Source organism: Cyprinodon tularosa, unplaced genomic scaffold (assembly GCF_016077235.1).
Source record: "Cyprinodon tularosa strain WSP-4 unplaced genomic scaffold, ASM1607723v1 ctg490, whole genome shotgun sequence".
NCBI lineage: Eukaryota > Metazoa > Chordata > Actinopteri > Cyprinodontiformes > Cyprinodontidae > Cyprinodon > Cyprinodon tularosa.
This window is the reverse complement of record NW_024039219.1, coordinates 214,546-239,342: the sequence shown is the minus strand read 5'-3', so window position 1 is coordinate 239,342 and position 24,797 is coordinate 214,546. Positions and strand designations below refer to the sequence as shown.

General features: G+C 41.4%; 1 protein-coding gene across 1 annotated transcript; it reads right to left on the bottom strand.

The window, feature by feature from the left end:
• Positions 1-88: 88 nt before the first annotated feature.
• dipk1aa (divergent protein kinase domain 1Aa) lies at positions 89-23,562 on the bottom strand. Its single transcript, XM_038302468.1, has 6 exons — positions 23,112-23,562; positions 9,810-9,944; positions 6,265-6,372; positions 6,016-6,192; positions 5,813-5,944; positions 89-2,034 (listed from the first exon to the last, which is right to left on the bottom strand). The coding sequence occupies exons 1-6, from the start codon at positions 23,172-23,174 to the stop codon at positions 1,354-1,356; spliced, it is 1,296 nt and encodes a 431-aa protein (XP_038158396.1). The 5' UTR covers positions 23,175-23,562; the 3' UTR covers positions 89-1,353.
• Between the last annotated feature and the right edge of the window lie 1,235 nt (positions 23,563-24,797).

The following is a 24,797-nucleotide window of genomic DNA, read 5'->3' as shown; positions in this document are numbered from 1 at the left end:
ACCAGCCATTGACCAGCCAAGGAACCAGCCAAGGACCATCCAGGGACCAGCCAAGGACCAGCCAACTATGTTCTACGTCCACTAAGGATCGTGCCTTTACCCATCCTAAAACCAGTTATAATAACACTCTGGGACCAGTTTACTGCTACTGTTACCAACAGCATCAAACCATCTAATCCAAGCAGTAATCTTTGATGAAAAAATTATCAATCGAGACAGAATAAAAGAAAGATGCTGGAATAGTGGTATCTCTGTCCACAGTAAAGAGTTTAACTTGACTTTGAATCACGACTCCTTCAACCAGGTGAAACATGCGGCTGCCGAGACACAAATGGTCCCATCTGGTCACGCTGACCAGGAAAAAAAACAAAAAACGTCTCATTGGACAAGGGCAGATGTTAATGACTTTTATCTTTTAATGTACCAACTTCGTTCTGGAAGAATTGTGACTTTATTCTAGTAATATTAGGAATTTTTTAGATCTAATATCATGGATTTAATTAAGTTAATTTTCACAATTAGAGAAAAAAATATCCCTTACCCTATATGGCCCTAATACTCCATTGTAATGATAAAACATTATAAGGTTCTGTGACCCATTTTAGACTTGCCTGATGAGAAAAAAACAAACATGGAGTTGAAGATTATAGGACCCAAACGTAGGTCAACTTGATTTATCAAATATAAATACAGATGTTAAAATAATTAGTGGATTTTTCTAATTAATCAGCTCTGAACAGTAAGAAGCTCAAAAATCTGTTTCTTTTCCAGAGGCAGTGAACCTAACACATTGGTTGTTACTATCAGTATTTGGTCTGGGAAGAAAAGTGAAGAAAACAAATAAAAAGTTAGACAGTGATGTAAGAAAGACGTGTGTCTCTGGTTTAACCAAAGGGAAAGAAAGTGAGAGAGAGTGAGGCTACTTGGAGATAACAGGAAGGTTCTCCCCATGTCTGTCTGAGAAGGAATATTGTGTTTGTTTGGAATGTCAAAGTTCTGGTCAGCATGTACCTTCTGAGGGGGATACAGAGACTACTTTTTATGCTAGTCATGCTAACTGCAAGTTGGATGCTAAAGCTAAAAAATTAGCTGTTTTTTTGTTGTAAAAAAAAAGAAAATCATAAAAAACTTGCCTTTCAGCTCCTGTTCTCCCACACTTGATGCTATAACCTCTGCTTGCAGCAAAAAACATTTAGATTTGGGGCCAATATCGTCTCGTAGTCTAGACATTTTACCAAACGGGAGATAGGATTTTGGTCCCAAAGTGCATCTCGATTCATAAAGAAGATGAAAGACATGACTTCATTATGTATCTGTTGATAAATCACAGCATTGTTTCCACTCCCATCCAGGTCACGAGTCCTTGGTGTGAGAGATCCGCTTCCAAAGCAGAGCTTTTAGGTTATTGAGGATGAGTGAGTGCTCCATGTTCATCTGTCCAGCATTCCCTCTCAGACCCATGCAGGCATATAGTTGCCTCTCCAGCTCCTCCCTAATTTCTGATGGCGCCCCACGGAGGATGTAGTCCTTCAGCATGCCGCACGCTTTTGCTAGGTTGGGCATGACAGGATCCTGCCTGCACCGCTTCTCAGACGGGTCGCAGGACGTCCGGCAGTCCACTCCGTAAACGCAGTCGGCATCCGTCTCACACTTCAAGACTCTCATGGTGCGCCTGAACTCCTCTTCAGGCACCAGAACGTGTGTGTTGGTCAGACGGAGCTCGTGGCGGTCGGTGTAGCTGAAGTGCACCGCGGCAAGGTCGCAGATCAGGAAGCTCCCGTAGGTGCCGTGGAAGATGTCTTCCACGAGCTCCAGCAGGCCCATGGAGATTTTAGCTTTGCGAGGCCAGGAAGGAGTGAACCACTGGTCCATGGTGCGCTGCACGCCTCCAGGAACCCAGGAAACCAGAGGCCAGGGCAATGAGAACCCATACAGGGGCGCATTGGGGATCCGCTCCGTCATGTACAGGTCTCCGCAGTAGCCAAGCAGGCGTGGAGTATGTCCGCGTTCCTGGAGCAGCAGACCCAGCAGCACCTTAAACAACAGAGTACATCCATTATCCTTTTAACCATTTGCCCAAATAATAAGAAAAAAATAAAAGATATAAATATTCAAGGAAAGGAGAAAAACTAGCTTGATATGTAGATGATATTCACATTTCCTTTGGCCAACCAACTCACTCACTGTCGTTGGCAAAAGGCAAACATTTAAATATAATTGCAATCCTCTAAAAGAAATTGAAAATAAGGCGATTTTCCCACTGAAAATGGTGTGTTAACCCGTGTTTCTGTAGCGTGGACCGACTCGCTTCCTTCCAACTGGCAACAAAAGCTGATCTAATCCCTTGCTGGCATCTGCGTAACCTCTGTCCCCCCGCCGCTGCGTGTCTGGTGATGCCAGCATGCTGGGTTAGCGTTCATGATGTCACCAGTGCAACAGAAATGAGGAATATATCTAGACCTCTACATGATCTTTTTTTAAATAGGAGTTAGCAAAACTATTGTCTTCATCTAAGCCTTAAACTTGTATGTTAGATCCAGTTCCACTGATTTCCTCCTCCATTTTAGATGTGATTAATCTGTCCCTTTTGCGGAGATATGGCCCTCAGGGTTTTAAGGTAGCTGCAATTAAACCTTTACTTCAGAAACCGTCTATTGACCCAGATGACTTGGTCAGTTATAGGCCTATATCCAATCTTCCTTTCTTATCTTCTTCTTGAGAAAGTGGTTGCCAAAGAAGCTCGTCTTCATGTCTGCTTCTGTCTCGTTGAACCCCAGTGGGCCTCAGCAGATGGCCGCTCACACTGAGCCTGGTTCTGCTGGAGGTTTCTACCTGTTTAAAGGGAGTTTTTCCTCTCCACTGTCGCTACATGGATGCTTGGTGAGTGGAATTGCTTTTGAGTCAATGAGTCGATGCAATCAGATGGTTTTCCTTAGAATCCATACGAACTATCTGGCTGAATTGTCTCTGTAAAGCGCCTTTAGATGACGTGTTGTGAACTTTGAATTATAGTATCTAGGCAAGAGCTGTCAGTCTTGTAAAGAATCTGGTTGTCATCTGAAATTGTAAAGGTTAACTGTTTTATGAAGTGCAAAATAAAACTAAAACTTTTTTGAGTTTTAGTCATCTAAAACTATCACATATAATAATGACTAAAATGTGACTAAATTTAATAATATTATTTTGATGTCAAAAACACCAGCAGCTCAATAATCAAAGTTCTCAGATTTTGGACGGAGAGGACAGATAGTTTGAAACAGGGTTGAAGGAAGCCATCACTGGTTTTACCTTCCAAACATCTACAGTTCAGTCCTGGCTAGGGTTGGGAATTGAAAAGATTTTCACGATTCCGATTCCCTTTTCGATTCGATGAAACGATTCGATTCTTTATCGATTCTTTTTTCGATTCCAATTTGGGGGAAAAAGGAGAACAAACAGTTTGATTATCAGAATCAACTTTGTTTACTTAACTATTGCACAATCTTACAAACTCAACAAGATCAAGATGTCCACAGGAAATGTGAAACTGGAGTAACATCTGTGTTTAAATGAAAAATGAATACAAGAACAAACTTAATAACCAACAATGTCTAATAACAAATGATGGGATAAAAACCTATTTTAAATAACAAAAAATACTAATTATAAAACAGTAGTAGGGAAAATTAACAGTTCTTTTGCAGAAAGATGAGCATATCTGCTTTTTCTGGAAGGATACGGGATCTTTCAGGGCTTATGGTGTCTCCAGCCATGGAGAACACCCTCTCAGATGGGGTGGAGGAAGCCTGCACACAGAGGTAGTTTTCAGCCAGTCCAGATAGCAAGGGCAGCGTATCTTGCTTGTTCCACCACCACAGTGTGGCGCTATCCCTGCAGGGGATGGAGGGCAAGCTTTTATAGAGCTGGATTTCCTGATCTACCCTCTGGGCTAAGGAAAGACGGGGCTTTGATTCACAAAGTGACCGCAGCTCGTTGTCTTCCTCCTCGAATAGTTCTTCCAACTTGCGTAACTTGCGTAAGTTACGTAACTTACGTAAAAAACGTGACGTAAGTCGTGCTCCCCAGAGCCGGCGCTCTAGGCTCTGGTGCTGCGGGAATCGAAAAAAGAATCATTCAGCGAGCTGCCAAACGATGCCATGGAATCGGAAAATACGGAACCGGTTCTTAACAGGAACCGGTTTTCGATTCCCATCCCTAGTCCTGGCACTCATTCTGAAGAGGTTACACTACAGTGGTGGTTCTAGACCAAATGTACCAGGGGGCCAGGAGGGGGCCAGCATTGTTTTCATGGGGGCCCGAAAAGCGTGAAATAAAAAACAGGGTAAGGGATTCAAATATATTAAGAGAGCTGCATTTTTTTTATTCAATTAGGTTTAATTAAAATTCTATGTCTTATTAGGTCAATATATATTCATGATTTATTAATTTTACATATTTTTGACTTAATATAGGTGAAAATGACGTTTTCTGTAAAATCTAAAGAAAAACTGATAAATTCAGCTGCAAAAATCAGTTTTGTTTTTCTTATTTGTTTTGAAAAAAAATCGTTTAGCAGAAGAAAACTTGGATTCTATTTCAATTCCACTGAAGCTATTGCCTTGTTGTTTTTAAATAATTAGTAAAACAGAATTTGTAAGATAAAAATAAATTTTAGAGAAAAGAAAAGAAATAGATCCAAAGGACCCTGTCTGTTCCAGCGCAGATCCAGTATCATGTCTTCGGTACAGGGGCCATGATCTACAGGTCCACTGGCCCCTGTTGGCCCCTGTCTAGAACCGCCCATGATACACTAGTATATAATAAAGGGGCTAAGCACAAAAGGACAAGTGTGTCTTTGATTTGCATTGGACTTAAAAGGAGCTTCACAGGATGGGCCTCCATGTTGTCTAAAAACATCTGCACGCCAACTACAGATTGCTGCAGTGTGAGTCGACAGACTTGACGGACCTCTGAAAACGCTTTCAGAAAAACAGAGCTAAAGTCAGACCGCCTTCGATTTAAGAACGTTTTGTGATGAAGAGTTTCTCAGTTGGTCTGGAGGCTCTGCGTTATTTCTAACACAACTCTGAGCTTTTCCCTTCACCGTGAAGACAAACTCAGGCCCCGTCCACACGAAGTCAAAACGAACACGAAACGCTAATATTTTCCAGAACGTTTGTCGTAAAGACGGAGACGTAAAATAAATGTGATCGACCACATGAATGCATGAAAACGCTGCAAAATGTATGCCAGGCCTGTAAGTGGCGCTGTGGTGCCAAAGCAAAAATAGGCGACGAAATGTTGGGCATGCGCAGTAATATTTACACATGGTTGCCCTGCGGGTCCATTTTGGTGGTTCAGTCAAATTCAGGTGCTGAACTATGTGGTCGATATTGCTCTGTTCTTCCTGGAGATATTCCAGAAGAAGATTCTGTTGTAAGCCCGACAGCAGGGTGAGTAGCATGAGCAGCAACCATTCAACACAGTACGGCGCCATTGTTGTTGTGATACTGTGTCGCGTATGCGTATTTAGAGGCGACGCTATGACGCATGTGTGTAAGAGAAAAAATGCGGTTAGAGCTTAAAGATGGAAACGCAAAAACGGCGTTTCAAAATCTTCCCACTCTGAAGGCTTAATAAAAAAAAGATTGTTTACAGACCCCCGAAACGCCGGCTTCGTATGGATGAGAGGCTGGTTTGGTGAAAAATTTGTGCGTTTAGGCCAGGGTTTGGCTTCGTGTGGACGGGGGCCTCATTTGATCGTATCTGGGATGCATCATAACATCAGTCTTATTGTATTGTTATTCACACTGATATCGTCATTGCCAGATACCTCATCCATTTGCAGAAGGGCCCATGTGGAACGGGCCTCTGGCAGTGACACCCGTCCATCTCTGTTGCCATCGGCTACCGAGAGGATCTGTCCGACAAGACTGGGAAGGTCCGCGTGCTCTCCGAACTTGGACTGGTAGAGAAAGAAAGATGTTTAAGACTTGTTTTTAACTTTAACTTTTTTCAGGTTTGATGCTCTTCCACCTTAAGATGATTGAAGAGCATCTCTTTGAATTTCTCCACGGAGGTGCCTCTGTTAGGTTTGTCGAACACCGGGGTTTCCTTCCGTGGCTCCGGTTCCTCGCCCAGCTCGTAGCGAACCACCTCCCCCAGCTTGCAGCGGATGATCCCACTGTGGTCCCCCCAGCCTCCTGTGTAAACCTGGTAGAAAGCAGAACGCCAATCAAACTCCACGCTTTGCGTCAAATAACAGTAAGACACGGCGCCCCCTACCTGGTTATTTGGTAGTGTGGAGAGACACCTGCCCATGTAGAGAGTTTCTTTTTCACACAGACTACTGCATGCCGAGCCATCGATGATCCCCCTCCTGTATTTGTCACACTTTGAAACAGAAGTAGTGAACTTTAGAGAATTCGTGTGCCGGTATTAAACTTATGGGACTCCTCAAGGTCGTGTCTCTGGTCCCTTTCATTCAACATCTACTTGTATAGGCTCTACCTAAAAAGGAGTATTAAAATCTTCCCCTATGCCCAAGAAGGTGATCCAAATCTTGGTACAACAAAAAAATACAATCTCATATTACACTGTACGAATTTTCCCAATGGTTGCCCACAGCTAGTGCTCGTACTGTATGTATGACGAAACCCTGCGGTTTCGTCATACATGAATGTTCCCACACTGTGCGACCCGACGCTCTGATGCGATCTACCTGCTCACACTGTACGTCTAAAAAACAGGTGGGACTCAGCTCCGCAGTGAGATGGCGCTACTCGGACTTGTCTATCTGGAAGCCAACGAGTAGAAGAGGAACATGAAGCTTTCAGCAATTTTGTGCTGAAAGCCCTAAAAAGAAAAGGAGACGACGTATTTGGACAAAGACATGGCTGAGCTAACTTGGCTACTACGGTCTGTCAGTTTTACGGAAAGAACTCCATTTCACTCATTGCACCCCCGCCATGTTGCTGTGTTTTCATCTGAGAGGAAGAAGAATAAGAAGAATTCTTGTTTGCACACTGAGCGATTCGTCCATGACCACCTTACGACGTCCGACTGAATTTCAAACACGTTTGATTTTCTCCCAACCTTACCATTCCTGATGGGGGGGGGGTCATTAGAGGCTGATCGCCCCTCGTTACCCCCTGTATACTACACCACGCACCATCAGGCTGAAAGTCGGAAAGATCTAAAAATTTCTGGCACGAATGGAGTATCGTCCCGAAAAGTGAAAAAAAAAAAAAAGTCATACAGTGTACGCCCGGCTTTAGTCTGGAAAAGCTTTCCCTGGAATGCACAGTTTGTCCGTCTGGGCAGGTTTAGATTCTCTTTCCCTAAATTACTGGACCAATCACAGCCCGGAAGGTGGGAGTTTACGATGCTTCACTATTAGCCAGAACAATCCATCATGCAGCATCGCTTGTCAGTGACCATAACAGTCAAGGTCTGGAATGTGAGGAGGAGAACTGACGGTTTCCTCCTGTGAACCCCCTTTATACCAAAACGCTGCCAATACGCCATTATACAGTAGCTGGAAGTTAAAAACACCTTCAGCGCTCGTCTTACTCAGAGGTTTAGGAGAAGCTAGACCAGGGTTCCTACAGCATAAGGCAAGTTAAATTCAAGACTTTTTAACTTGAAATTAAAATTTAAGATCAAATTCACAAGAAACACAAGAAAAACCTGCTTGCAACAACTTAACCCAAAGGTTTATTCTAACATAAACCACTGCACCAATGTTTCAAATGTTGAAAAGCTTCCCATACAGGAAGAAAGCTAAAAACAAACAAATGACAGATATATTTGAACAATTATTTAACTGAATTCACAAACTTTGTTTTAGTAGGGAACAAAACAAATCAGTTTTAAAGCCCCAACATAACCAGTGCTAAGTCTTTTTAGCAGCTATTTTTCTTTGTATGGTTTTCTTAGTATGTTTGATTTGGTGATAAGTGGAGGCGTTGCAGAGACAAGGGTGGAACTAAACTGAGAAATACCGGCTGTTTCTCTGTAACTCCATTTTGACGCTTTGTGTTTCGTGCTTCGCATGTGTGACTCCACTGCCTTAATTCCCATCGTTCTGAGCTTGAATGACTTCTAGCATAAATCCACTGAGCCTCATGTATGTTCCCTGGTTTTAGCCATGGAGGAAACTCTTGGCTGGAGACTATTTTGGTTACATTTACACTTGCTCAGATTTTCCAGACAAAAAGTTAATGGTGCATCTCCCAAATGTCCCCCCCGCAACAACGCTTTATTGGTTCCGCTATCGGGACGGAACCCATAATGGCGAGCCTTTTTTTTTTTTATATAAAAAAAAAAGGTCAATGTTAACGTTTTATTTAGATTACAAAAATAAATCATAATAAAAATAATCGTATTTATTAGGGATGCACGATATTGGGATTTTGGCCGATATCCGATATGCCGATATTTTAAAACTCATGTAGCCGATAACCGATATCGATACCGATGTTAAAGCTGGACAAAAATAAGTAGTCATTGAAAATAGCAGTTTTGTTATCCATTTCGTAGCATAACGATGACATATAGCAATATTTCATTAGTAAAAGAGATTGATATGGTGCTTTTAAATGGCAATATATCAGCATATGAAGATATTGGGATATTTTAATGGATCAATATTTTTTCCCTCGTCTTTAGAAGTTTTTAAGTCTGTAAAAAAGAAGTTTTTGAGGAAGAAGAAGAAGTAGTATTTTTTAATTATTTTTTTAAGACTTTAGAAACTCAGAAGCTGATCAAATATCGGGTTAAATATCGGTGGGGGGGCCGATGTCCGATATTCAGTTTTAAGGCCGATACCTATAGGGGGCCGATTATATCGTGCATCCCTAATATTTATGATGTTTTAAAAATTAAGACCTACGAAAGACTGATTTAAGACATTTTAATACCAATTAAGGCCTTAGTTTTATTTTGAAGAATTCAATGCCTTTTAAGACTTTTTAAGGACCAGCGGGAACCCTGTAGACGCCACGACTGATGAGGAACCGACACTGAACCGATGTCAACCATCAGATGACTGACCTGGAACTGACAGCCCATGGATTGCAGACGCTGTATATCGACCGGCGAGTTTCAGCATTCTCAAATTATACAAAACGTACCCATAACTTATCCAACGTATGCCACCGTTTTTGAGAGATCTTTCATACGTCAGGCATACAGTACATAAACTGTAAATCGAGTCCTTTTTTCTTAAAATAAGTGCATTCTAAGTGAAAGACTGCCAATGGAACAAGACAATTCACATTTAAAATAAGAACAAATTATTCCAATGTCTGTTTTCAAGTCTGATCATCTTATTTTAAACATAAAAATACTGATTCCATCGGCAAATCATTTAATTTACCTATTCAAATTAAGGATGAATGCACTTAATTTAAGACATTTTTACTTATTTCTATTTTTTTGCAGTGGTCTAAATCAGGGTCTTTAAAAAAGGTTCAATATTTCTGCAGATCATTTCAGGAATAAAAAATCTTTTTAAAGGCGTTTGTGGAAACATTAAATAGTCAAAGTTAATTGAAATTGCTGCTCTAAGTCCTGGCAAACATGAGGAAAATTGAACAGATCACAAACTCCTTACATCAGTGCATTTTACGGGTTAATCAATAACCATGTCCAATAACTCTCTCTGAATAAAAATAAACAATTCATCATTGAAACAATTGTTAACTTATCGACCTTATTTAAAAACATCCTTCATTAGAATTAGCGTAAAGTCTAGAATTAAACAGGACACAGAATAATCATTATTAAAGTGAATTTGTGGAGTTATCTTATTTTGTGATGTCACTTACGATGGCGTTCCTGCACTCGTGTCCTCTGCACAGCTCCGTGTAAGCCGAGTATTGCACGTAGAGAACCCAGCTGCCCACCAGCACGGTGAGCCACGTGAGGAACAGGTACTTCACCCGTACGAAGGAGATCCGAGCCTGGGAGGAAGACCGCACGCCGCAAGAACATCATTAGTGCAAATATCTGCTGTTTTCTGCTCTTTTTTTATGATACAGCCTATATGTACATTATAGAAACACAGTCACATTAAACAAGGAAGGACAACCAACCCTGACCGCATTACACGTTACTATGGCAACATGACTTTATTACCCTCTTGGCAAGTGAGTCTGTGCAGCAGTAACATCTCTGAGATGCTTTTGTTCCCTTCAGATAGACTTTTTATAGAGCGGAGCCCCTTTTTGTTTACAGACAGTAGAAGTAAATCGAACTCATGGCGGAGTCACAGGATGCCTGCGTCGCATTCCTTAGCACAGATCCGTGTCTCAGTCGTTAGCAGCAGTACTTTAAAGTCCACAGTGACAAAGGTCAGGGTGAGACGGGACGGTAAAACAGACACGAAGAAATGATTCACTCCCTGCTGCAGCAAAAAAATCTATTTAAAGGAAAAGTCACATTCAGAGTTTAAACTTCTGAAAGTTCTTTAAATGTGAAATGATTCCATCCTGTTCAATAAATGATCAGTGTTTTTAATTCAGAGTCATTTTCATGTGAATGTGCTTTACTGGAGGCATCCATGTTTGTCAAAGAACACTACTGCCACCTACTGGTTAGTGACGTCACGGTGCGGTATCGGCTGTTGATCAAGTCCCAGTGCTGTATCTGGTGTTTGTCACAACGCGCTATTATCCAAGTCATCTTGAAAACATTCTTCTTCCAAATGTTGGCTACAGCGGCGGTTCTAGACCAAATGTATCAGGGGGGCCAGGAGGGGGCCAGCATGTTTCCACGGGGGCAACGAAAAGCATGAAATAAAAAACAGGGCAAGGGGTTCGAACATATTAATATAGCTGAATGAAGTGAAATTTCTATTCAATTAGGTTTAATTAAAATTACATACACTATATTGCCAAAAGTATTTGCTCACCTGCCTTGACTCACATATGAGCTTAAGTGACATCCCGTTCCTAATCCATAGGGTTCAATATGACGTCGGTCCACCCTTTGCAGCTAGAACAGCTTCAACTCTTCTGGGAAGGCTGTCCACAAGGTTTAGGAGTGTGTTTATGGGAATTTTTGACCATTCTTCCAGAAGCGCATTTGTGAGGTCGCACACTGATGTTGGACGAGAAGGCCTGGCTCTCAGTCTCCGCTCTAATTCATCCCAAAGGTGTTCTATCGGGTTGAGGTCAGGACTCTGTGCAGGCCAGTCAAGTTCATCCACACCAGACTCTGTCATCCATGTCTTTATGGACCTTGCTTTGTGCACTGGTGCACAGTCATGTTGGAAGAGGAAGGGGCCAGCTCCAAACTGTTCCCACAAAGTTGGGAGCATGGAATTGTCCAAAATGTCTTGGTATGCTGAAGCATTCAGAGTTCCTTTCACTGGAACTAAGGGGCCAAGCCCAGCTCCTGAAAAACAACCTCACACCATAATCCCCCCTCCACCAAACTTTACACTTGGCACAATGCAGTCAGACAAGTACCGTTCTCCTGGCAACCGCCAAACCCAGACCCGTCCATCAGATTGCCAGATGGAGAAGCGCGATTCGTCACTCCAGAGAACGCGTCTCCACTGCTCTAGAGTCCAGTGGCGGCGTGCTTTACACCACCGCATCCGACGCTTTGCATTGCACTTGGTGATGTATGGCTTGGATGCAGCTGCTCGACCATGGAAACCCATTCCATGAAGCTCTCTGCGCACTGTTCTTGAGCTAATCTGAAGGCCACATGAAGTTTGGAGGTCTGTAGTGATTGACTCTGCAGAAAGTTGGCGACCTCTTCGCACTATGCGCGTCAGCATCCGCTGACCCCGCTCCGTCAGTTTACGTGGCCTACCACTTCGTGGCTGAGTTGCTGTCGTTCCCAAACACTTCCATTTTCTTATAATACAGCTGACAGTTGACTGTGGAATATTTAGGAGCGAGGAAATTTCACGACTGGATTTGTTGCACAGGTGGCATCCTATCACAGTTCCACGCTGGAATTCACTGAGCTCCTGAGAGCGACCCATTCTTTCACAAATGTTTGTAAAAACAGTCTGCATGCCTAGGTGCTTGAATTTATACACCTGTGGCCATGGAAGTGATTGGAACACCTGATTCCAATAATTTGGATGGGTGAGCAAATACTTTTGGCAATATAGTGTATATTAGGTCAATATACTAGTCTGGGTACCATTCCGAACTTAGTCCCGCCCACAAGGTTTGAGGTCGGGAAGTTCGGTCTGGCTCTGCTCAATAGTAGCGCGAGTATGCTCGCACAATATCTGGCGATCCAATCAAATTGTCAGGGCGGGCTTTATATGATGATGGACAGATGATCAACAGTAATGTATTCAACCATTTGACCAAAGCGCGCTTGGGTGACAACAACAATGGCTGCCGCTGGAGAGTTGAGGTGAGTAGATTCTGCTATTAGGTCTGTTCTAGAAGATATCGACAGCAAATTATTTTTAAAAGAGGAACAGAGAAACGCGATCAAGTCTCATCTTCTTATTCTAGGCGTGCAACTGCACGCTTTGATTTTTGCTGACAAAAACTATGCGTGGCTTAACATACGTCACGCACTCCGTTGCTCTTATTGGTTGTAGGTCTATCCAATTGAGTGCAGAGGCATTTTTTTTCCTGGTTCGTTCGAAACACGCCCCATAATCACAGCTCTATGGAGCAGCATCAGACTCATTCTGGCTAGAATTGAGTAGGACTACGTCAGGCTATGAATATACATTCATAATTTAGGAATTGTACATATTTTTGACTTAATTTAAGTAAAAATTACAAATTTTTATAAAATCTGAATTAGAACTTAAGAAAAACTGATAAATTCAGCTCTAAAAATTTGTGTAGTTTTTTGAAAAAAACATTTAGCAGATAAAAACTGGGATCTTATCTCAATCCCACTGAAGCTATCACCTTATTGTTTTTAAATAATTAGTCAAACTGAATTTTTAAAGAAAAAAAATGAAATAGATCCAAAGGACCAATCAGTAACCATGTCTGTTCCAGTGCAGATCATCATTAGAATTCCTTTGACTTTTATGTCTTCAGTACAGGGGCCATAACAGGGGCCAGGACATGATCTACAGGGGCACTGGCCCCCGTTGGCCCCTATCTAGAACCGCCCATGGTTGGCTACATATTACGTGTTTTTTCTCTGGCCAGAAGTTCGATGGCAAATCCTCCCTCTTCCAGTTGGCGATCCAACGACCAACCCGTCCGTGGAGGATCAGGAATCAGAAAGGTGGAATAACTTTTTTTTTCACTTTTCCCCGATGTATTCCAGCATCCAGCTGCCATGCACGTGGGCATTGTCAGTTTCACTATAGCTCTGGTGAATTTCAATGGTGAAGTCCTCTGGAAATCTTCAATAATTGTTGTTGATTGCAGATGTGTCTAGTAGTTCCCATTGATTTAGCTTGGAAAGCGGGGAGAATGGCGCTAGGCTTACCGCACCGTGACGTCACTGCTGGAAGATGGCAGGAGGGAGGGGCTACTATATTTGGGCAAGAATGGCCGCTCCCAGACTCTTAACATGTTTATGGTGCTTTTAATGTGATTCTGTTGTAAAGTTGTGTGGCCCCTGGGTTAGACTAATGTCAAGATAATTGGTATTAGCACTCGCCTAGAAAAACCTGTAATAATTTTTTCTAAATTAAAATTTTTTAATGGTTTGATTTAAAAAATGTTCTTTAATTTAATAGTATATTTCAAGGAATAGTACACCCAAAACATGATTAGCCTTCATTTTCTACTCACCCCCATGCTGAACAACACCCTGGAGTACTACTTTTTGATATCTCAAATGCATCTGGAGATCTGGGAGGCTTCTTGCTGTCTGCTGATATTCAAATAATGGAGGTCTATGGCGCTCGAGGCAGAAAGGTCCATAAAAGTCCACAAAAAACGTGTCAATATTCCTCCATACTGCTCGTCCAATGTATTCCAAGTGTCCTGAGTGGGTAGCGTCCAGAATTTACTCCAAACGAAGTCATTTAGAATGTTTTTAGAGCATAAACAGTAGTGTATAGGATCTCCTAAAAGCGCGTTCACGAGTCTACGGAAACCGCGGCAGACCAAACCAGATGAAAGTGCGCATTCAGCTCGGCAAAGAACTCATGCTCTTCCTCAACACTGAAGTCCTCAGACATTTTTCTTTCGTTGTTTCTTTCTTTGCACAGGTAAACAGCACATTTCTTCTTCTACGCTTGCATTATCGGCAGAGCAGACGCTGAATGCGCACTCTCATCTGGTTTGGTCTGCCGCGGTTTCCGTAGACTCGTGAACGCGCTTTCAAGAAATCCTATACACTACTGTTTATGCTCTAAAAACATTCTAAATGACTTCGTTTCGAGTAAATTATGGACGCTACCCACTCAGGACACTTGGAATACATTGGACGAGCAGTATGGAGGAATATTGACACGTTTTTTGTGGACTTTTATGGACCTTTCTGCCTCGGGCGCCATAGACCTCCATTATTTGAATGTCAGCAGACAGCAAGAAGCCTCCCAGATCTCCAGATGCATTTGAGATATCAAAAAAGTACTCCAGAGTGTTAATCAGCATGGGGGTGAGTAGAAAATGAAGGCTAATCATGTTTTGGGTGTACTATTCCTTTAATTTACTATAACATTTGAATCAATTTGAATACAATTTCCAACCTAATATGTAATATCTACATATTTTACAATATATTTATTAATTTCATGGGATTTTTGCCCTCCATATATCCCTCAGCAAGCACATCATAATGATTATGAAAAAAATCATCTCTATTTTTTATAGTGTAAAAGCAAACGGTAATACTCCTTAGTAGCCAGCAGGGGGCTCTGGTCTCTTTTATTCATATTGATTATGAAAAGGAAAGGAAATAACAATTATAAGGCAGATTTTAAAATTTAAAAAAAGTCCAAGCTGCAGGAATCCTTTTCACTACCTAACTGATAACAATAAAACTGCAGGCGGTTTTATTTTATCCTCCCAGTTGTTTTAATTTTCCTTCTTTGATTGCATGGCAGCAGCGGGTGTGTTGTGTGTCATCTACAGCGTAGTTTATCTTTTATTTTGGTTCAGCAGGGCTCCCACATTCTAACACAGTACAGCTGCATGGGACCAGAGGCCGCTGCGGAAGAAAAGGTTTCTGTCTGGGTAACTATTGCTTTGTTGATTTACCCCGTTTTTAGTTCAGTATCCTGCAGAGAAATCCTTCGCTGAGCCGGCTTTGATTTTCCTAAAGGCTCTGCTTCATGGGAAATCGACCTTATTGAGCTTTTAACTGCTCTAATGCGTTTCCTTCATCTAAATCATGCCTTATGTGGTACCTTTGCTTAATTCATCGCATGTGTGGTTCATCCTACAGCCGTCTGAGCTGCAGCACCTTCTTGACCTTCACCTTTCTAGGGGAAGCAATGATTAAATGCCCCCTTTAAGGCAAATACACGGCCACTTTATCCAATCAGCGAACGATGATGTGAAACGATCAATTCTGCTGAAATCTGAGCTGCTCTTTTTGCAGCTAATCTGTACGGTGACAGCAACTGTTCTTCTTTATAGCCAATGTCTAAAGGCCTGAACACACTGATCACAATTTGGGGTAAGCTTCATATTGTTTAATTTAGCAGAGTGACCTTTTGTTCATTCCCATCTGGGGCTTAGAAGCTATAAAGAATCCCACAATCCTTTGCGGGACGTGATATATATTAACTGCATAAATCAAAGAGTAAGTAAAAAAAAAAACAATATTGCAACACATGTGCTTTGTGGTATCTTCAGCATATGGAGGGTTAAAGGGGACAACACGAAATAAACAAAAAATGGCATTGAAATAAATGTTTTACGAAATAAAGAAATATTCCTATAAAAAATTTGATGTAAATGTATAATATATATTTATTAAAAAAAATCTGTTATTGTCAAAATTCATAAAAAAAAATGTAAATTTAATAATTACATTTTCCATTTTAACTAATTTTTTATAGATATGTGTAAAATACAAAAAGGTAAATTTATTTATTTCATTTTACATGGTGCATTTAATGATACATTTAATGATTTAATGAATAAATTGTACATTTAACTAATTAACAATACATTTCATGGTGCATTTTTTCAAATAATAATACATATGGACCTATTTATTTCAGGCTATAATTATTTATTTCATTTTGTCCCCTACAGCCTTCCATACACCACTGGTTTATTTGGTAGTTTCCTCAAAAGACTGCAGTCCCAATAAGACTAGCAATCATTTGTTTTTTTTTTTGTAAGACTGTCCAGATTTGGTAAAGCGTTTCAGAGTCTATCTTCTCCTTAAAATAGTGTTCTGACTGTTGACCCCATGAAAGGCATGAAAGAAAAACATTGGAGTCTGCCTTTTCGGTACACCAAATCTTAAACACTGAATGTTTTTAACGCCTTTTTTAAACACTGAATTTTTTTATACATTAAATTCCTTACACTGAATTTATATCTGGCAAAGATTTGCCTGCAAAAAATTCAGCTGGAAAAAATTCACCTGCACATCTGTTGACCTTTTGGCAGGCTTGGACTGGGAATGATTTTTGGCCTTGGCATTTTTCCATCTAAATTTTTTCCACTAAATTTTTTGCAGCTAAATTTTCACAACATAAAAATTCAGTTTAAGGAATTTCAATGCGTAAAAAAAATTAAATGTTTAAGATACGGTGCTAAAACAGAATTCAGCATTTCAAATTCTGTGTACAAAAAAGGCTGCCATCAACGAGACTGTTTTATTTCCATAAAAGGTGAAGAAAGAGGAGCAAAGAGCCAAAATCTCCTTTAATCAAACTGAACTGCGAGAAAAATGGGTCAATGGCCCATGTTCCTTTTTCTTTTTTTACAGGAAGTTTTTTTTCTCACTAATTCTAACTTCCTACTTTTGCTTTGCTCAACCCAGAATAAAATGTTTCTGTAGTATTTATAAATAAATCAGGAAATTTTAAAGACAGTAGCAGCAATTTTCCACTTTATTGTTGCAAGCATTACACATATTATATAAATAAATAAAAAATTCTATTCAAAAATTAAACTTTGAAAAACTTCTTAATCAAAAAAGTTTTCCAGAGTAACTATGTTGTTTTCTCAGTGTTAGGAATCCAGTTTGTGTGGTCTGTTTTTTTGTTTGTTTGTGTGTTTTCTCTCCCTCCACCACCAGGAGGTGCCCTGTCCTCGTTTGCCCTCCTGCACACCTGCGGCTCATTGGATCATTGGAGGAGTATTTGAGCAGTGGACTGTCACTACCTCGAGGCCAGAGTGTTTGCCAGTTTTGGGTACTCTAGCCAAGCTGAGTTCTGAGTCTAACCTAGCTTTGTTTCTCCGAGTCTAACGAGTTTTTTTTGTCTTTGCTCCCCTGGAAGGAAAAAACCGAGTTACACTGAGCAGGGGAAAACCTCCCCATGTTCCCTTCAAGTACCCATCGGAAATCCGAGTGACAGTCCGCTCCATTACTCCTCCGGCTCCGACGCTTGTCAACCTGTCCGCCCGCCAACGTCTGCACTATTCTCTGGATTTACCACACAGACTGGATTCGAGGACTAACAAGACCCCCCCTCAAACGTGAGTCCCATCCTTGCATAATCTAAGAACTTCCAAGATTCCCACGGACCCTGAACTGACCGCTGAACTTCCCTTCTCACTTCCAGTTCCGGGTCACCAGCTCACCGAGTTCCTTATCCAACTCCTGTTTTACGCCCTCAATAAACCTGTTAAACTTTTCCCTTCTTTGAGCGTTTTCTCTGCATGTGGGTCAGATTCGTAAATCGATCATGACACATTTTATTTGCAATGCCTATTATTATATTTTATTTTTTTGGTTTAATTTCTCCTTTACAGATTGACTTTTAAAGGTGTCATTCTTGGAAAATTGTGTTTTTCTCATCACATTCTCTTCACCTATGGGGGCGGGCTTTCCTCTGGAGTGAGGAGCATTTCTATTGGTCTGTTGGATGTCAGCAACATCATTCTCATTGGTCCAGAGTAGGGATGCACGATATTGGGATTTTGGCCGATATACGATGTGCCGATATTTTAAAACTCATGTAGCCGATAACCGATATCGATACCGATGTTAAAGCTGGACAAAAATAAGTAGTCATTGAAAATAGCAGTTTTGTTATCCATTTCTGACACTTTGAAAAATAATATACTCAAATATATTTTCATATGCTGATATCAAATAGATTTTTAAAAACGCGGTATCGATCTATTTTACTTTCAAAATCTGGTGAAATTTCATCGTTCTGTTACAAACTCTCGTGATATTTTGCAAATTCTTGTGAGATTTTGTTAGTAAAATAGATCGATACCGCGTCAATATATCAACATATAAAAATATGGCAACATTTGGTGAATTTTCGGGGGATTTCGTAGCATAACGATGACATATAGCAATATTTCATTAGTAAAAGAGATTGATATGGTGTTTTTAAATGGCAATATATCAGCATATGAAGATATTGGGATATTTTAATGTATCAATATTTTTTCCCTCGTCTTTAGAAGTTTTTAAGTCTGTAAAAAAGAAGTTTTTGAGGAAGAAGTAGTATTTATTTATTTATTTATTTTTTTAGACTTTAGAAACTCAGAAGCTGATCAAATATCGGGTTAAATATCGGTGGGGTGGCCGATGTCCGATATTCAGTTTTAAGGCCGATACCGATAGGGGGCCGATTATATCGTGCATCCCTAGGTCCAGAGCAAGCGTTTCTATTTAGCTTGAAGTGAAGAGAACGTGATCTGTGAAATACAATTTGAAAAGAATGCAACTGGAGAAAAACAATTAAAAAAATACATTTGAAAAAGATCAAATAAAAAAACAAAAACAGCAAATTTATATCCAAACCTTTTTTGATAAAGAACTCTTAAAGTTGTATTCTGGATTGCCTTTTCTTTTTTCTTTTTTTCAAATTTCTATTCATAAAATGTGCTTTTTGCTTACCACAATAACAGAACAAAATTCACTCCATACAAATCCAAACTGCAAAAATGATCTAGAGATAAATTTTCTTAGATTAGGTGTATTGACACTTAATTTGAGTAGTTAAATAAGATGATTTGCCAATGGAATGAGTATTTTCACTCTTAAAATAAGAATTAGATAATATGAACTTGAATAAGACAATTTCTTATTTTGTTTTTCCATTGACAACGTGTCTCAGTTGCATTCTGAATTCAAGAAAAATACACTTATTTTAAGAAAAAATGGCTTAATTAGATTTACTTTTTTTTGTTGTGCATGAGGGTCGGTTCTGCTCCAACTGTTAGACGGGTCCCTTTTCCCTACAAACCTGAATCACACAGCTAAGCTTCCTCACTAGCAGCAGCCAAGTTCTGCAGAACTCTGTCAGTGAACTACTGCAGACATGTAAAATGAAAAGTTGAAGCCCTGAAGGACTGGAGTTTGAGACCACCGCCCTAAACTGAAGACCCTCCTAACTGCTACTGGAAAACCGGATGCATATTGTTAATCTAAAACTAATTCCCTACAGATCGGCCTCAAAAACTCCACTAAAGTATCCCTTTAAAAGCTGGACAGATACGTCCTCTGCAGACCAGTTTAGCTTTCAAACAACACATGCACCAAAGAGATGAACAGACAGATAGAGGGGCCCTGAGGGGGGAGAGAGCAGGGAGCTCAGAGTACACTTCATGGTCAGATGGAGGTGTTTAGTCGTGCATTACACCAGGCTGTGCAGGAAATCTAAAAACTGCACTGAGAAGGTTGGAGTGAACAAGAAAGGAAGCGTGAAGAAGTTAAATGTTGACATTCAGGGGTCTGTTAGATGACATGTATGATGCAACCTTAAGAGTTAAAGAAGTGAAACCCAAGCAGTGAATCCCTGAGGTCCAGCGTCTCACCAACAGGCATTGCTGCCGACCGAGAAGAGTTCAGGACTTCTGGAAGTGTCTTAAAGAGGAAGCAACTCCTTTCTGACTCATTGAATAAGCATTTGAATAACATTTGCATTTGAAGTGCAAATTTTGATGCTTATAAACACAAAAGTGTCCAAACGCACAGGGCCGATGGGTTAAAACTGCCATGGACCTTTGAGCATGTTTTATTTTGGGTTTGTGTACAAAGATTAGATCATGAATAAAACAAACTGATTGTGCAAACTGTTGATCCGGTAGTTTGTTCCATCAGGTTACCCATTCTCCTTGCCTCAAGATAAGTTTTGATTGATTTAAAATGTAACCCTTGGCTCACACCGACTCCGGTCTTACCGTTGCGGTGCGGTGGGTGCGGCGCCGCAGTAATTCCAAGTCATTAAAAAGACGTAAACCTCTCTCACCGGCTGCTGAGCTGTCCGACTGCGGTTACCGAGACACTCCGGCGCTGCAGAAAATTCAGCAAGAAAGCTATCCTTGCGGCGTGCCGGAGCCCTCCGCAACAAGCTCTCGCAAATATCACGGCACAAACAGGAAGTTTTCCAATGAGAATAAAAGACTTCCTGTTTTTTTCAAAATAAAACACGTTCGTTTGCATGGATTGTCTGTCCTTTCTCTCCGCCTTCCCTCTGTACAACCCATATGACGTCACTGCCGCCTGCTGGTAAGACAGGGTCAAAACTTTGTGGCCCCATCACTTGATTCATTTACAGCATTTACTCGACACTTCCTTATTTGGGCCGTGTTATCGCGTGAAGTTACGTGAACTCAAGTGAACTTCTGTTCTCGCGAGTTAAATCTCCGGACCTGTTGCCGGAGCCGCACCGCACCGTAGTCAAAAGGGCGGTGTGAGAGGGGGTGTGCGGGAGTTGCGGTCTCTGTCGGCTCGGTAACCGCACCGGAGCCAGTGTGAGCAAGGGGTAAGTACATTACTGCAATGCTAAGCTTTCCATTCTTACGGCCAATTTATGCTTCTGATGCATAGCCTCTGCAACCTTTAAATCTGTCTCTGTGCGCGACCACGCCCCCCATGCAGAGGCTCTGCAACCATCAAATCTGTATCTAAAAAAAATCCTGACTACACGTTGGATGGTCGCAAACCCGCGGAGACCTCAACCAGAGGTACAAGGACCAAAAAGAAGACTACACTGATGTTGGAGATCGGTGGGAGGGAGGATGCATGGATGGATTGATTGATTGATTGGCCGGTGTCTCTGAAGCATCTTGCTAACCAGTTAGCAACTTAGTGCTAGCAGGTTCCTAATGGGAAATTCCATTGGGACCAAGTAGCACTAAATTGGTGACTTAGAAACGACGCTGTCAAGGAACGCTATGGACAGCGGAAACATGCAAGAGGAGGAGAGTTTAGTGTCGGAGGTCGTGGATGAGTCTCCTCCGTCATCCATTTTTTATTTAGAGGAGGAAAGCGGGGATGAAGATGTTGTGGAAGAGAACGCCAGGGCGGCAGAAGCTTGGTTTGGTGTAGAAGGCTTCCAGCCGTACATGTTTGAGCCCTTGCCTCGCAACGCTGCCAGTTCTGTTAGCTCTACGCCTGCCGAAGACACAGACGTCCATCCCCATGAACACTGGGACGCAACTCAATGGGAAAGGAAAGGATTCTGATTTCAACCGTTGCGTATATTAGCTGCAACATATGAATCAAGATGCTATGACCGAAAAAAATTGACAGTTGATATATTATTGGCCGAATTTAGGTGTTCAGGCAGACAAAAAGCAGATGTGAATGGTCCTTGGTATGCCTTTCCGACTGTCCGTGTGGTTGTCCTTCTCGAATCAGTGCCGGGGCGCGCCATTTTTAAAAACCTAGGAAAAACTAAAATGGACAACTACGACGTAAGGTTTATCAAGGAGGTATGGAAGTACAACCACTTGTACAATGCCTCAGACATGTTGTTTTTGGAAATAAACACTCCCGCAGGCACCGCCGAAGAAGTTCTCGTGACCATCCACCAAAGTTCTCGCAAGTTCTTGACTCGCTTTGGAGGGAAACTACTGCTGTGCGTCCCTAGAAATTCCAGACCGACGTTTCAGAAACATACAAGCAAAACTGCTTTTCGACCAGACCCAAGCGACATTTGATGTGCGGTGGCAGAAGTATAATCCGCCCTTTAATGCCAACAGATACATTTTCCTGAAAAATGCGTCATCACCTTAGGTAGTTGATGGACCGTTGATGGAAATTCCATTGGGACCAAGTAGCACTAAATTGGTGACTTAGAAACAACACTGTCAAGGAACGCTATGGACAGCGGAAACATGCAAGAGGAGGAGAGTTTAGTGTCGGAGGTCGTGGATGAGTCTCCTCCGTCATCCATTTTTTATTTAGAGGAGGAAAGCGGGGATGAAGATGTTGTGGAAGAGGACGCCAGGGCGGCAGAAGCTTGGTTTGGTGTAGAAGGCTTCTAGCCGTACATGTTTGAGCCCTTGCCTCGCAACGCTGCCAGTTCTGTTAGCTCTACGCCTGCCGAAGACACAGACGTCCATCCCCGTGAACACTGGGACGCAACTCAATGGGAAAGGAAAGGATTCTGATTTCAACCGTTGCGTATATTAGCTGCGACACATGAATCAAGATGCTATGACCGAAAACATTTGATTGACAGATGACCGTTGATATATGATTGTCGGAATTTAGGTGTTCAGGCTGACGTAGAACTAACTGGTCTGCAGAAGATAACGGAAAAAAAACAGATTTTTTTTCTAGAAATTTTCTATATTCTGGGACAATATGCTCTGATAAAGAGGAGGCTACATTTATGTACATGTTTAAGCCAGAATGATTTGACATTTAAATATGATTTGATTTGAATTGATTCAACTGGTAACTGAATTAAGTTAATCCAACTTAATTTCATTTAAATTAAAAGTTTAAACTAAATCCATTAGGTTTGGATTGAGTTCATTTTGTATAGTGTAGGTTGTTTTTAAATATTTAGATCCCCAGAGGTCCCTCTGGTCAACCTGGAAGCCTTTTTATTAATACAATAAAAAAGCAAACTGCTATCCCCCCTCCCCTCCCTGTTGCTGGAGACCCTCCGCCTCCAGGCCTGTATAACAGCTCTGTCAGTAACCAGGTTATTAACAGACACATTCATCAGGTCATTCCCTGACAGCAGCTCTGACTGCCAGCTGTCAGCCACGCAGATGTGACCGCAGCGACACGCAAAACACGATCCCTCCGCTTTATTCCCCTATAAACACGCAAATACTTCCTACCTGGAAGTAGAAAGACTTTTTCACCCAGGCTCGTGGAAAAAGACCCTTCGCCATCTCTGACATGGACCATCTCAGTGGGGCTGACTGGAGCAGGCGGTCAGGACATCAAACAGAAACGCGTGAAGAAAAACCCGCATTGGGGGGGGAGGGTGGGGGCGCGCCAGCCCGGCGGTCTGTCCGCGTGAACCGCGGTGATATCCCGCTGTCTCCGTCTCTCTGCTCCTCAAAGCAACTGCTGCTGATTTTCAAGAAAAGCGAGCATATCTCAATTAGAAAAAAAAAGCCGTGTGCTCAGAGCGCATGCGCAACCTGCTCCTCTACCGACCCGACATGTTTGAAACTGAATCATCTAACTGGGCTGTTTTTATAAAGAGCGGCAACAGCTTCCTTATCTAAACCAGAGACACCGCGGTTCTTAATTTTTCATCCGTAGTTCTTGGAAACTATGGCAACGTCAAGCTGGCAGGAGCATAATGATCCATTTCCGCTAACTCTTTCACAATAAAAGCATAGCTTTTAAATTGGGGAGGTGGGCGTTTCCTCTTCAGAATGAGGTCTTTAAGTCATATTAAAATGTCAAATCATTCCGGATTAAACATGTATATAAATGTACTCTTTATCAGATTATATTGTCCCAAAATTTAGAAAATTTCTAATAAAAAAAAAAAGATTCTGTCTTAAAATCTGTGGGTTTGTTTTAATTATTTTATGCCGGCCAGTTAGTTATATGTCAGCTTGTACACCTGAATTCAGGCAATCATATATCAAAGGTCATCTGTCAATCAAATTTTATTGGTCAAAGCATTTTGATTCATATGTGTTATGTGTAGTCAGAATCAGGAGTTCAGAGATGCTGATGGAGAATCCAGGGCAGTCGTGTCACGGTTGCAGGTACGGTACACAAACAGGCAGAGATCAGACAGGAGTCAGAAGACAGATCAGGCAAACAGATCAGACGGGAACAGGCTGGCTCAGAGATTGAGAGGCAGAAGGGGTCAGGATCAAATAATCGAAACATGGGAACAGTAGAATTATTCTCACTAATAGTTCGAAATAATCTGGCACTGATGACTGGTCTGAAGGCTTGTTAAATAGAGACAAATGTAGGTGGATCAGCTAAGCGGTGTCGTGATTTTACTAAAGTTCAGACCCAAATGCTGAAGACCAAACAGGGAGACCAGGAGAAAAGGTTTACCAGGTTTTATTAAAGAGATAATGCAGAGAGAAGTTTTGCTCTGAACACTGCTCAATCAGAACTGAAAAGTGAGGGGAAGACACAGCGATTAGTTCAGGCTCAGTGGGAAATTTGATTTGTGAACTTGGAGAAGAGGATCTGGTTGCTGACTCACATTTCCAGAGAAGTTGTAGAATCCTTGACTCCAGTCTGTATGCTGTAGTTCCAGTGTTTGTCTGATTCGGTGGAGGGCGGAACAGGGTTTACCCAGAATGCGGTTGTTGTAGGTCAGGGGTCTGCAACCTTTCATATCCAAAGAGCCGTTTTGCCCAGAGTCCTAAGTAAAAGTTGTTTAGAGCCGCAAAATGAACATGACTTTTTCTAGAAAACCTTATTTTTTTTAATCTTGTATAGGAAATTAGTTGTTGCCATCTCAAACAATCAACAAATCATGTGTTTTTAATGTTAAAACATATAATTTTCAAGCTAATTCATAGAAAATGTCTCTTAAA

Excerpts from the sequence above, each read along its gene's own strand:
- dipk1aa (XM_038302468.1), bottom strand. The coding sequence starts at position 23,174 with ATGTCAGAGATGGCGAAGGGTCTTTTTCCACGAGCCTGGGTGAAAAAG. Across the intron at positions 6,373-9,809 it reads ACGAGTGCAGGAACGCCATC|TGTGACAAATACAGGAGGGG; the intron begins GTAAGTGACATC and ends TCTGTTTCAAAG. Across the intron at positions 6,193-6,264 it reads CCACACTACCAAATAACCAG|GTTTACACAGGAGGCTGGGG; the intron begins GTAGGGGGCGCC and ends GCTTTCTACCAG.